General features: G+C 38.2%; 1 protein-coding gene across 1 annotated transcript in view; it reads left to right on the plus strand.

Annotated features, from left to right (window-relative positions):
- Nucleotides 1-15,492, plus strand: part of LOC150078915 (uncharacterized) — a 508,023-nt gene that overhangs the window by 334,781 nt on the left and 157,750 nt on the right. The window contains exon 15 of the mRNA XM_090382884.1: nt 1,279-1,393. Within this exon, the coding sequence (XP_090239010.1) occupies nt 1,279-1,393 (115 nt within the window). The remainder of the gene's footprint in view (nt 1-1,278; nt 1,394-15,492) is intronic.

The raw sequence follows: 15,492 nt of genomic DNA on the forward strand, positions 1-15,492 counted from the left end.
CCCAAAATCCAAGTACTATATAATATTATATCAAAATTATTTTTTGCATCTAGTTTCTTTGTTACTGCATCATAGTAGGCAATTAGATTGGTCAGACAAGGTTGCCCCTTAACAGATCATGCCGTGATGCAATATAATTGTATTCCTGTCTAGGTAATATCACTCATGTCACCTTGTGACCTGCCTTTGTGAATTGACAATACATTTGCTCATCACCAGTCCATAGGGACCTCCCCTGAATCCAAAGATGCTCTCATAATTATGGCTATGGGCTTGCTTGCCTCCTTTGCTGCCTCCATTGATATAATTGGAGAGATGCCATCCACTCCAGGTGTCTTTTTTATGTTTAGCTTCAACAATTTCTCTTCCACTTTCCTCTCAGCTGTCACAAAATCATATAATGCACTTTTAGATTTTGATGAACAGTACCTATACAGTTTATCAGCAACCTGAGAAGAATCAACAGTTAAACTATTGAAATCAAGTGGATCAGTATGATTCTATTCCTTCCATCTACTGTTAACATAAATAAAGTCTTTGCTACTTGTCTTTTCATTCCTTGCCAGAGACTTCTCATAATCTGCTTCAGCTTATCTAACTTCCTTTGTGACTCGATTACAGTCTAGTTTATATTTACCATAGGCCTCTATATTACCTGATATTTTATATGCATACCCTAGATTTTTATTCTCTGCCACCAATTTCATCAGTTAATCCATTTAGTTCTAAGCCTGGAACTATATTTCTTAGTTGGTATGAAAAGCCTGGTACTTTCTGTGACTGCTTCCCATTTAGAATTTGCTGGTGATATCATCAGTTAGTCCCACTGCATAGAATTTAAGAACTGTCAGAGACCACTATAGTCACCCTTATGAAAGCAAAGCCCTTCTCTTTACCCTTCACAATAGTTATGGCTTTAAGTAAATCTCACATCAGTACTCTGTGATCACTGCCACCCACTGAGTGTCAGTGATTATGTGCAGATTTTAAGTTTCTCTGAAAGGATATATTAATATAATTTATTCACAATTCAGCCCAGTACAAGGTTATTGCTGCTGTCATTGTATCTGTAATTTCTTGAATGGCCAGCATGTCATGATTGTAAGATGATCTCTTAAATTTTCATATCAAACATTAAAAAAAAGGTGTGCAATCTGTTGAGATTGTGCATGTGAAACTGAAAATAGTCGCTGTTATTTACTTGCTTATTCAAAAACAAAGCTTGCATTTCTGTGAATTTTTCCCGATCTCCATAAATCAGTTGAATTTCTTTTTCAGGCGTAACTATTCCCACACTTCATGTTGGCATGTTATTTACAACAGGCTGCTGGTACAGAGATCCACATTCATTACCATGGATAGAATATCTTCACACAGGAGCTAGTAAAATTTGGTCAGTGAATAGTTCTGTTTGAAACAAAATTTTTAAATCCCCTCTTGAATTTTTAAAAATTAAGACTCCATAATTTATTAAAAGGTTTTTTTTTTTTTTTTTTTTTGTTTTAAGCTAAATTTTTTCTGCTAACATGAATTAATCCATAAACAGATTTTTAATTAAAATTACATGGATTTTATTTAGTTCAGTTTGTATGCATTTCAGTAAAATATATATAATTGACACACATATATAAGAAATAAAAAATATTTCCTTATGAATTAATTGGATTTGTAAGTTTTATACTTCTGAAAATCTTTTAGTGTTTTATCATCAGAGATTTTTTTTTTTTTTTTTTTTTCTCTCTCTATGAAAACACAAAAGGTGATAAAACCTATGGTACCATGTGACAGCTGAAGATAGAAAAGACAGAAGATCTTGTTGGCATAAATTTCTGTAGATAGTTATGTTTAGAAAATACATATAAAGGAAGATCATTCAAGAAAGCTGAAGTATAAAAAATAAAAAATATTTCCTTATGAATTAATTGGATTTATAAGTTTTATACTTCTGAAAATCTTTTAGTGTTTTATCATCAGAGATTTTTTTTTTTTTTTTTTTTCTCTCTCTATGAAAACACAAAAGGTGATAAAACCTATGGTACCATGTGACAGCTGAAGATAGAAAAGACAGAAGATCTTGTTGGCATAAATTTCTGTAGATAGTTATGTTTAGAAAATATATATAAAGGAAGATCATTCAAGAAAGCTGAAGTTGGAGGGATAAGTGAAGAAGAAGAAGAAATGTTGGTTCTGTGAGTTTAAAGCAGGGGGTGGGGAACCTTTTTGCATTGGAAGGCCATATATTTTTTTAACCCAGATACTATTAGGCCACATGCTGAGAATTTAATATATCCAAAAAAAAAAAAAAAAAATTATAGGCATATTTAAAATTTTAATTACAGCATGTTATTGTATGAAGAATTTAAACAAAAAAAAATCAGCAAAAACTTATTTATTTGTTTAGCAAAGATTATAACAAAACTAAAAATGGATGCACTTACACAACAAACCATTTAATGACTTTTTTGCGATGGCTTAATGCGAGATAGTAGTCTGATATTTGGTTCCAACATCATTGAGCGTAATTTTAATTGGTTCTCCAAGTGAATATCCGTCATCTGAAATCTCAAGCTTGTTTTAATTTGTGTCATATATGAAAATGTTGATTCACAACAGTAGGTTGTGCCAAAACAAGACAGTGTTCAATGAGCATATTGATATGTGGTATTCAACGGCATTTTTCTATAGGCCGGCGCCTCCATAGCCAGGTGGGAAGGAGCAGCAGTGCGTAGCACATGCTTCTTGATTAGACCGGGGTTCAAGCCCGTCACCACCAAATGCGGAGGATGCGGAAAGGTCAGGGAATGACCACCGCATATCCCGGAGCAATATGGCCTTAGTTGCTAATGCTCCTAAAATCCAAATAACAAACAAACAAACAAGCATTTTTCTATATTTGAAGAGGATCTTTCTTCGCATCAAATAGAGACTTCAGAATATTATCTTCTGAGCGCTCAATTGATTCCATCTGTAAGTCATCAGGTGCTTTGGAGACATCAATCAGGTGTGGTTAAAAAGCTAGTTTCGGTGTGAGATCATGTTTCTCAAAATCAGCAAACCTTTCATTGTATTCTTCAATCAGGAAGTCTAGAATGGCTTTGTATTCTTTCATATCGCATTTCCTTAATGATTTGTTTGTACCCCGTTCATTAATTACTTTTGCCAGTTGAGGAAAATGTTCAGCATGAAAGTTCCGATCGGTTAAGCAAGATTTTGAGAAAAGGTTCAGCTTTTTCCGAAATGCCTGTATTTTAAGCCACATATCATATATAGATTTGGTTTTACCTTGCAAAAAAATATTCAGATCATTTTGCTTTGACATTATATCACACAAAAATGCAGTATCTCTGCAGAATTCAACTTTTGACAATTTACAATGTTGATTCAGTTCCTCAAGAAATCTTGTGATTTGTTTTCGCAAAGGTAAAAGTTTGACAAGTATTTGTCCTTGGGACAACCAGCGCACTTTAGAATAATATGGCAGATCCACACTGAATGTTTCATCACCAAGCTGAAGCATGTTGCGAAATTGGCGATGTCATGATCTATTTGCTGGAATGTAGTTTACACTACCTATAACTTTATTTAATGTGTCACCTAAAACAGTATATTTGGCACACAGGTTCTGCTGATGAAGAATGCAGTGAAAGGAAATCAAAGTATCTGGATCTGGCAATTCTTTCTGTAGTAACGCAACAAATCCATGTTTTCCTCTCATATAAGGTGTGCCATCTGTGCATACACTTACTAAATTACATAAATTAATTTCGCTTTGCAGCATTTTTCTTTGAAGATGGTGAAGATGTCAATTCCACGTGTCCTGGCATTAAGGGTACCCAAAAGTTAGCAACCCCTCGTGACAATGAGAAAACCGCAATTATAACAGGAATGAAAAATAACACCTGCACTCAGTCACTAATGCCAGTGGATTCATTCAAGGCGATCGAATAATAAATGTCTTTGCTTTAGCATATCACACGAAGCTGTTCTGTTATATTACGAATTAATTCATGTTGCCGATCAGTTATGGTCCTCCTTGAAAGAGGTAGTTGTTTGTACTTCCTAACCTTAGCTGAATCTAAACATCCCACAACTTCAACAATGCATTCTTTTATGATTTCCACATTGCTAAATGACTTACCTCCTCTTCCAAGTACCAGGTGGTTAAAAAAATAAGTTTCCCTATTTAGGAGACTCTAGTTTAAAAACAGTTAGAGTTAGTACTGTGAAAATCGATGGGTATGTCATTCAGGGTGTGGGGAAGTGATTTGTAGAAGAAAAAATTTGTTCAAATTTCTGCTACCAGGGGAAAAACGATGCTGCTTTCGCAAATGACATCCTGTTAGATAAAAGCAGAAAGGCCAATGCCACTGTCAGTAACCATTATGGCTCTTACAAAAAAGGAATGTGCTCTTTTAGCAAAACTGTTCTATCAGAATAATAGTAACGCTAATGTAGCACTACGTGAATATCGGAAACTTAAAGATTTGCATAAAGGACCTTTGACATCAGTGGGGCTTCGAAAACTAATAAAGAAATTTAAAGCAACCGGGCAAGGAGTTAGGTGTAATTCCAGCAAGGGGACGACTACGTATTGGAACAGAGGTAGTGGATGAAGTGGCGGTTGCAATGGTCAGAATGTGAAACACTACCAGTCAGTAGTGCCTGCCAGAGGGTGTGTCAAGAGACTTGAACCTTCCTTGGTCTACTATACGTAGAGTGCTTCAAATAATTTTACGCTGGTTTCTGTACAACATTCATTTAGTGCAAGAACTAAAGTCTTGTGACAGCAACAACGAATAGGCTTTGCTCTATGATTTCTGGCTCGTATGGAACTTGACGATACATGATATACATGAGCTCAAATGATCTTGTGGTCTGATGAGGAATATTTCACTCTTCGTGGGGCTGTAAATGCACAAAACTGCCAAATATGGGGAACTTCTCATCCATCTGCTGTGCATGAAAAACCACTACAAAGTCCATACATTACAGTATGGTGTGGATTCACAGCAGAGTTTATAATCGGACCATTTTTCTTTGAAGAGTCTGCACCTCGTGGCCCCCCCCCATAAGGTGTACGGTAACTAGTGCATGGTACTGCACTCTTCTAAGAGATCATATTATTTCAGCTCTGCAAGAAACGCAATGCTTGGAGACCGTATTGTTCATGCAAGATGGTGCCCCTCCCCACGTTCGTCGACGAATGAAGAAACTGCTCCGTTCAACATTCAGAAATCATTTCTAGAGACTTCCTGCAGTTCTGGCCAGCCCGATCCTCGGATCTCAATCCCTGTGATTTCTGGCAATGGGAATACCTGAAAGACAGAGTTTACCGTGGCGGCATACAGATGCTTGTCAATTTGAAAGCAACCATTAAACAGCATGTAGCCAATATTCCCAATGAGATGCTACGCGAAACTGTGTTGTACACGGTCCTGTTTTCAGAATGTCATCTCAAGTGAAGGAAAGCATATAGAACAATATCTGTAGATTTCTAAGTTCTGATATTAAAATCTAATCCTAAGTTAAGTATTCCATCTCGTGTTTACAGTACCAATTTCTCTCCTGGTGGCAGAAATTTGACTTTTTTTTTTTTTTTTTTTTTTCTTCTACAAATCACTTTCCCCATACGCTAAATGACATACCCACCAATTTTCACAGTGCTATCTTTAACCATTTTGACTAGGGTCTCCTGAATAAGGAAACTTATTTTATAACCACCCAGTATATATGCTACTTTATACGTCTCATCAGTGATGTCAGTCCCTTGTCCTGACATAGAATAATTGTTTTCACTGCTGCTGCTGTAAGTACAAACTTTTGAGATTCTCCTTCTAGCTCAACATATTTTTGGCCTTATGAGTCACATAATGCTGATATGCATTATGTGACTCATGCATTGTTTCTTCACAGTTGCCAATATGGCATCGCAGAGCAGCAAACACATCATTTACTGCAATTCCCATTCTTCCTGTAATGCTCTTTTCTTATTTCTTGACATAATCGGGTTACTGGTAAAAATTAAAAATGAAATACACAGATTAATTGAAGATTCAGTTTTAAAGAAAACAAGCAGAGGCCTCCAGACCTGTATACAGTACTCAAGGTGTGGCCTGACCATTGCCTTATACAAGGGGATAATCACCTCCTTATCCCTGCTAGAAAAATTCCTGTATATCATTGACACGCACCATGAGCTACTCTTGCAGACCGTCTGCACTGCTCAGAAAACTTCATATCTGCCTGCATAATTACCCCCAGGTCCTTTTCACTCTACCACTGTCAGTGTAATACCGCACAGTTGATGCGTTATTCTGGTGTTACTGCTTCCCATATGCAGTACTTTACATTCATCAATGTTAAACTTCAGTTGCCACCTCTCAGCCCATCTACTCAACTTTTCTAGATCCTGTTGCAGCAGTGTACTGTCATTAGTGTCATTAACAACACTGCCAACCTTAATATCATCTGCAAATTTGGACATTAAGCCTGATATACCATCATTGATGAATACAGAAAACAACAATGGACCCAACACTGAACCCTGGGGGACTCCACTAATAACATTAGTCCACGAAGAGCAGTGTCCATTGATTACCACTCTCTGTCTTCTCCCACTCAACCATCCATTTATCCATTGTAACAAACTTGCCTCCAATGCCACACTGCTCCAATTTGTGCAGCAGTCTTCGATGTGCAACGGTATCAAAAGCCTTTCTAAGATCCAAATATAAGATATCAAAATTATTCTTTGCATCCAGTTTCTTTGTGACTACATCATGATATCCAATCAAATTGGTCAGACATGACTTACCCTTGACAAACTGATTCTGTGTCCGAGCTATAACTGAATTCTTGTCCAAATGATCCTGTAATGCTTCTTTAACCAGTGCCTCCATTAATTTATCTGGAACAGAAGTTAAACTAACAGGTCTTATAATTACCTGTGTCTCCCTTTGATCCTCCTTTGTGGATTAGGGTCACATTTGCACATCTCCAGTCCATGGGTACCTCCCTTGAGTCCAAATAAGCTCTCATAATTATGGCCTATGAAAGATATAATCTGGTCTGTAACCAAATCACAAAGGATTTTAGGCAGGCAAAGGCAGATTATGAGAAATCTTTAGCAAAGGATGCAAAGAAAAACAGCAAAGAGTTCTTTACTTATGTAAACAGAAGGAAGGGAATGAATCAGATTGGTCCTCTTGATATTGATGATTCAACTGTTGATGACCCTGCTCAGGTAGTTAAACTAAATGAATATTTTGCATCAACATTCACACATGAGGAGTTATTCAGCAAGGGGAATGCCAGAGGTGTATTCAACTCTGGCAGTAAGCTAGAGAATCTTGTAATAACTGAGACTAAAGTGGAGGAGAAATTGTTGAAGATAAACACAAGAAAGGCACCTGGGATGATTGGAATCTATCCAGTTATATTAAATAAAGGAGGCAGCAAAGGAAGTAAACAAACCCTTAGCCATAATTATGAGAGCTTCTTTGGACTCAGGGCAGGTACCCACAGACTGGAGATGTGCAAATGTGACCCCAATTCACAGAGGAGGATCAAAGGCTGACAGAAGTAATTATAGACCTGTGAGTTTAACTTCTGTTCCAGAAAAATTAATGGAGGCACTGGTTAAAGAAGCACTGCAGGATCATCTAGACAAGACTTCAGTTATAGCTCAGACACAGAATCAGTTTGTCAAGGGTAAGTCATGTCTGACCAATTTGATTAGATACCTTGATGTAGTCACAAAGAAATTGGATGCAAAGAATAATTTTGATATCTTATATTTGGATCTTAGAAAGGCTTTTGATACTTTTGCACATGGAAAATTGCTGCTATGGATAAATGGGTGGTTGAGGGGGAGAAGACAGAGTGGTAATCGATGGACACTGCTCATCCTGGACTAATCTTATTAGTGGAGTCCCTGAGGGTTCAGTGTTGGGTCCATTATTGTTTTCTGTATTTATAAATAATATTGATTATGGTATATCAAGCTTAATGTCCAAGTTTGCAGGCGATACAAAGGTTGGCAGGGTTGTTAAGGACACTACTGATGCTATGCTGCTGCAAGAGGATCTGGAAAGGTTGAGCAGATGGGCTGAGAGGTGGCAAATGAAGTTTAACATTGACAAATGTAAAGTACTACATGTGGGAAACAGCAACCCCAGGAGCAACGTATCAATTCTGTGGTACCACACTGACAGTGATGGAGAATGAAAAAGGACCTGGGGTTAATTGTGCAGGCAGATATGAAGTTCTCTGAGCAGTGCAGATGGGCTGCAAGAGTAGCTCATGGTGTCTTGTCAATGATATATAGGAATTTTTCTAGCAGGGATAAGGAGGTGATTATTCCCTTGTATAAGGCAATGGTCAGGCCACACCTTGAGTACTGTATACAGGTCTGGAGGCCTCATTTCAAGAAGGATATAGAGCTGCTGGAACGAGTACAGAGAAGGGCAACAAGATTAGTGAATGGAACAAAGGGTTGCTCTTACGAAGAAAGGCTTAAGTTTTGCAAAATTCAGTGTCTGGAGACTAGGCACCGGCGAGGCGATCTGATAGAGGTGTATAAAGCCTTGAATGGTTTGAGCATGTTCAATGCTGATGGGATTCTTCCTCTTGCTCAGAATAATCACCTTGAGAGGGCATAAATTCAAATTGAGGAAAGACAGATGTAGGATAGATATGCGGAAATTTGCCTTTAGCCTACAGGTAGTTGGTTGGTGGAACAGACTTTCATCCCTTGTTGTCGAAGTTGATAGCCTAAATAAATTTAAGGCTCAGCTGGACAGGTATTTCGAGTGAACAGAGGGGTGAGGTGGAAGTTTTTTTTTTTTTTTTTTTTGGCTGATGCTGCATAAGCTTGCTTTCTTGCATCATATGCCTCTACACTAATGCTAATGTCTAATTAGTTCATCTGATATTGATTTAGGATCCGATATTGATCTTGAAAAATATTTCTTAGTTGATATGAAAAGCCTAGTAGCTTCCAAGTTTAATTCTTTGAATTCTTCCCATTTTGAATTTGCTGTTGGTAACATCATTAGTTGGTCCCACCGTATAGAATTTAAATACTGTCTCAGACCACCATAGTTACCTTTACGATAACAAAAACCCTTCCCTTTACCCCCCCCTCCCCCTGATGGAATTTACCACTTTGAGTAAATCCCTTTTCAGCACACTTTGATTACTGCCACTTAGTGGTTCCTTTATATGCAGAATCTTAATGCATGAAGAATCACTACTTAAAATGAGATCAAGAGTATTACTCCATCTAGTTGCCTACCGAACATGCTGCTGTAGAAAACAATCATCCAATAAATCCACAAAAGCCTTGCTAGTGTGTGAGTGACCAATCCACAAATTCCAGTCAATATCTGGGAAATTAAATCCCCCATTATAAGACACTCTGATTTACTGGCCCGCTCATCAGATTCATTAGCTCTATAACACACTCCTACTCTCATTTTTCCTTTCCCGGTGCTTACGTCACACCAAACAGACTCAACATTGCATTGTCCACCAACATCAATTAGATGCACTTCCTCAGATTTTGTTCCTTAGCTAACAGCATAACTCTCTCCCTCTTCTCTTCTTGTCCTGTATCCTTTCTGTATAGATTGTACTCCCCAAATTCCAATTCTGCACTGCTTATGTCTGTGTGACACCACATCTCTGATATCTCAACAATATCTACCTTTGATGTCTTGACTAGTACTTCAAGCAGGCGCCTCCGTAGCCAGATGGGAAGGAACAGCAGTGCATAGCACTCGCTTCTTGATTAGACCGGGGTTCAAGCCCATCACCACCAAATACGGAGGATGCAGAAAGGTGAGGGAATGACCACCGCATATCCCGGAGCAATATGCCCTTAGTTGCTAATGCTCCTAAAAACCAAATAACAAACAAACAGTACTTCAAGCTGATCAAATTTATTAACTATACTCCTATCATTGGTGTATATGCAAGTATCCATTCACTTGTTTCTACTCTTAGTTACCCTAACACAGCGTGTGTATTTACTTGTTCCACTATGACTCCCAGTAGTCCTGGAAATCCCATTGCCTTGATTTCCAAGCTGGTGCTCAATTTCATTTCAATAGAACCAGTGCAAGAATCACTTTCAACTCTGCCAGCGGCTACTCTTAATCTATTAGTCCATTTGATTAGATGTGTGAATGTATCCTCAGTGCATAAAGGAGGATCAATGGGTGATATGAGTAATTACAGACTTGTCAGTTTAACTTCTGTTCCAGGAAAAATAATGGAGTCACTGGTTAAATAAGCAATGCAGGATCATCTAAATATACTTTTGGACACAGCACGGGAAAATCTTGTCTGATCGATTTGATTGGATACTACAATATGGCATTAAACACAGGTTACTGCTGTGGATAAAGGGACAGTCGAGTGGGAGAAGACAGAGAGTGGTAATTAATGGACACTGCTCTTCGTGGACTAATATTATTAATGGAGTCTCTGCGGTTCAGTGTTGGGGTCATTGTTGATTTCTTAGATAGTATGAATCAGAGCTGTAATACTCAATATGTTCTACGTTGATAATAATATTAGTAAAATAATAAGAGGAGTTTACCTCAATATAGTACGTAGAACACTTCTGTATGATACCCTCCAGAAATTAAAACGGAAAAAACGAAAAAATCGACAACTTACCGGTACATTAGGTAAAATATAAATAATTAAATAATCAATTTAACACAATTCAAATCAATTTAAAACAATTAAAAATCAAATTAACGCAATTAACAGAATCTAACAAAAATATTCAAAATGATTTTCCTTCCTGAAGCTGACAACGCTTTTCGACCATATGTCGTGATCACAGGAATGAAAATTACTGAATCGGGTTAAACCTGAAACTTAAATAGTGATTATTTGTCTTCGCGCATGCGCGTAAAGGTTCCCGCATCGGAGATCAAATATGGCTGCCAAACATTAACAGAATTCTCGTGTAATTTAATTTCAACGGTTTCTGCAATTAATAGTCGCGTATAATTACGTTGAACGTTAAGTATTTTGGCCTCATTAAATAAAAAAGTATGTTTTTCATTAATGGCATGAAAGGCTAATTCTGACGCTGCTGAACGAGAAGCACGAACTGAGGCTTCATGTTGATTTACACGAATATTAAGAGAAAATCGCGTCGAACCTTGGTAAGACGATTTCTTCCGGTGATTGCGACTCGTCTTACCAAAGTTCACCGCGATTTTCTCTTAATATTCATGTAAATCAACATGAAGCCTCAGTTCGTGCTTCTCGTTCAGCAGCATCAGAATTAGCCTTTCATGCCATTAACGAAAAACATACTTTTTTATTTAACGAAGCCAAAATACTTAACATTCAACGTAATTATACTCGACTATTAATTGCAGAAACCGTTGAAATTAAATTACACGAGAATTCTGTTAATGTTCAGCGGCCATATTTGATCTCCGATGCAAGGGACCTTTACACGCATGCGCGAAGACAAATAATCACTATTTAAGTTTCAGGTTTAACCCAATTCGGTAATTTTCATTCCTGTGATCACGACATACGGTCGAAAAGCGTTGTCAGCTTCAGGAAGGAAAATCATTTTGAATATTTTCGTTAGATTTTTTTAATTGTGTTAATTTGATTTTTAATTGTTTTAAATTTATTTGAATTGTGTTAAATCGATTATTTAATTATTTATATTTTACTCTAATGTTACCGGTAAGTTGTCGGTTTTTTTCGTTTTTTCCGTTTTAATTTCTGGAGGGTATCATACGGAAGTGTTCTACGTATTATATTGAGGTAAACTCCTCTTATTATTTTACTAATATTGTTGATTTCTCTATTAATCAAAGGATTTTTGATATTGATGAAGACATATCGGGCTTTGTGTTCATGTTTGTAGATAACAGAAAGGTTGGAAGGTGTTTATTGAGGAATGACAGTATGCTACTCTAAAAAGTTAAGCAAATGAGCTGAGAAATGGCAATTGAAGTTTAACATTGATAAATGCAAGGTACTGCATATGGGTAGCAATAACCCCAGAGTAAAGTATTAAATTTTTTGGTACTACACTCAAGGTAGTGGAAATTGAAACGGACCTGGGGAAATTGTACAGTCTAATAATGAAGTTCTCTGAGCAATGCAGACGGGCTGCCAGGACAGCTCATGGGGTTTGTCAATGATGTATAGGAATTTTGCTAACAGGAATAAGCAGGTGGTTATCCTGTTGTATAAGGCAACGGTCAGGCCACATCTTCAGTACTGCATAAAAGTCTGGAGGCCTCGTATTACAAAGGATATAGAGCTTCTGAAATGAGCATAGAGAAAGGCAATGAGATTGGTGAGGAGAAGAAAGGGATGCCCTTACCAAGGTTTCAGTTCTGCAAATTGCAGCATCTGAAGACTAGGCACCTGCCAGTTGATCTGATTGAGGTGTTTAAGGCTTTGAATGGATTGAGCAGGCTGAATGCTGATGGAACTCTTACTCTTGCTCTGTGACTACACACGAGGCGACATAAATTCAAGGCGCCTCCGTAGCCAGGTGGGAAGGAGCAGCAGCAGTGCGTAGAACACGCTTCTTGATTAGACCGGGGTTCGAGCCCGTCACCACCAAATACGGAGGATGCGGAAAGGTCAGGGAATGACCACCGCATATCCCCGGAGCAGTATGGCCTTAGTTGCTAATGCTCCTAAAAACCAAATAACAACAACAACAACTTATTTTCATCTAACTCTATGCCTTCCTTGGTTCTCTAACTTCAGAAAGAAATCAAACAACACTGGTGCTTCAGAGTTAACCCTGTTTTGGGTCACATTTTTGCACTCTATTATTCCACTGAATGGAAATTTGCTGACCAGTTAAAACAGTAATCATCTTAATAGTATATTATATACTATTAAGATTATTAAGTATATTATATACTATTATTATATAGCCTTAATAGTATAATTGCAGTGCTTGAATTTTTTTTTTTTTTTTTTTGTAGAAACTTTATTTTATTCATTGGGCGTCCCATTTCTTATGACTTGAAATTTCTTTTTTTTTTTTTTTTTTTTTTATGAAAACCCCAAACACGAAAGGTATCAAAACCTATAGTACTTAGTACCGTGCATGGGTTGAAGGAGAAGTATGGGGGGAGGGGGATGCCGGAAACTTTGCTCTAGAGACTAAACATGGGTTTCGCCACTTCAAGCCTCCAATAAGCAAAGTGGTGGTATTTCACCAGTTGATGAAAGTCATCTACCACCTACTGTATCTGTGTTTTTTAGTGTTAGTATTAATAGTGGCAAATATGGAAGAAAGCAAGCTTATACAGCATCAGCCAAAAAAAAAAAAAATCTCATTTTACCTGTTCATCCCTCCAATAGTTTGTCAATTCTCCCTTGAATTTATTCAAACTGTTCAATCACTGTTGACTGAAGGAAAACTTCCTGGCATCAATTCCTCTATTAAGGAAGAATGGTTGCAGAAGAATTGCAACCATCCTTCCTCAATTTGAATTTAACCTCCCCCCCCACACACACAGGTGTATAGTCTGAGCAAGAGGAAGAATCTTATCAGCATTGAGTGTTCTAAAGCCACTCAAAGCCTTAAACACCTCAATCAGATCACCTCACAGATGCATAGTCTCTAGATGTGACAATTTTCAGAACTAAATTCTTTCTTTCTAAGAGCATCCCTCAGTTCCTCTCACTAATCTCATTTTTCCTTCTCTGTGCCTGTTCCAGCAGCTCCACAACCTTCCTAAAATGTGGCCTGACCATTGCCTTATACAATGGGATAATCACTTCCTTATCCTTGCTAGCAAAATTCCTGAATATCATTGACAAAACCTCATGAGCTGTTTTGTCATTCATTGAAGAGGCCTCTGGAGTCAGGAACTCTGTGATTCATCTATGATGCTACTAAAACACTACGTGTGGACAAGGGTAGATCCACGGTAGTGTTGAACAAAGATGATTATCAGGAAAAGGCCCTTAGTTTATTAAATGATAGGTCTACATATAGGATCATTCGTAGGAACCCCTTGATCAGGCTGGAACAATGAGTTAATAAATTAGTTCAGAGTTGGCACGAGGTGGGAAAAATATCCGAGGAGGTTTCCTGGAGGTTGCGTGCGTTGGGCTGTCATTTGCCTAGATTTTATGGTCTGCCTAAAGTACACAAGGCTGGGCTACCTCTCAGGTCCATTGTTTCGTTTGTGAGCAGTCCGATGCATGCACTATCCAGGTTTTTGGCTGAGCTTGTATCCCCCATAGTGGGGCAGTTAGATTACACCATTAAAAACAGCAGGAGTTTGTGCAGTTCGTCCGTGCTCCGAAGGTAGAAGAGGGTGAGATTATGGCATCTTTTGATTTTGTTTCTTTGTTCACATATATACCCGTTGAACATGGCTTGGATTGTGGAAGACTTTGAGTAGGGATGAAACTTTGAAGTATAGGACAGCCCTAAGTGGTGAAGACATTTGTGAAGGTGTTAGTTTATGTTTATCTAGTACCACCGTGTTGTTTCAAAATGTTATGTAGCAGCAGGTCCATGGGTGGCCATGGGTTCACCTATTAGTGCAATTATAGCCAATTTAGCCATGGAAGAGTTCGAATACAGGATGTTAGGGAGCTCTAGTCCACCCCCATTACGGGCGTCGAAGAGGTATATTGATGACATGTTCACAGTAATACAAAGGGGATACGAAACAGAAGTACTTAATTGGTTGAATAACAGTTCGCCCTATATTCAATTCACCTCAGAGGTTGAATGTGGTGGGCTTCTGTTCCTAGATGTGTGTGTGTATACAGAGAAGGCCGATGCTTGAAAACTAAGGTTTATAGAAAACCTGTGTGTCGTGGTCAATACACTCACTTTAAAACTGCTCAGGCCAGTTGCCACAAAAATAGTGTGGTTAAGGCCTTAATGGGAAGAGTGGGGTCCCACTGCTCTTTATCTGAGGAGAGGGGCAACGAGACTAAATGGGTTAGGGCTGATCTAGTAACGTGAGGTTACCCCCAGAGCATTATTGAGGAGTATTTAAGAGATATGAGTAGCAGTCGCAGGAATGCTTTTACACCTGTTGCCACCGCATACATTCCCTACTATCCATGCATTTCAGGACCCATTTCCTGTATTTTACGTTCGTGTAAGATACGCTGTGTGCAGCTGCCGGGTCGAAGTCTGCACACAGTAGTGTCTGCAATCAAAGATCCTATTGCGGGTAATGACACTGGTGGGGTTGTATATGAAATTGAGTGTCCGGATTGTGAGAGTGTTATGTGGGGGAAACAAAACGTAGATTGCATGATCGCCTGGGGAACACAATAGGGCCCTCAAGACAGCCAATTACGTGGGTTCAGCTGTAGCTGAACATGCCTGGGAAACTGGGCATGGTGTTACAGCTCTAAAGAAGCCGATTGTGGATAGAGCACATGGCTTTTGGAACTGGAAATAGCTAGAGAGTTTAAGGATATGTTTGTCTGGACGCTATAATCTTA

Source organism: Mastigoproctus giganteus, chromosome 10, assembly GCF_048544385.1.
Source record: "Mastigoproctus giganteus isolate SK-2022 chromosome 10, ASM4854438v1, whole genome shotgun sequence".
Classification (NCBI taxonomy): domain Eukaryota; kingdom Metazoa; phylum Arthropoda; class Arachnida; order Uropygi; family Thelyphonidae; genus Mastigoproctus; species Mastigoproctus giganteus.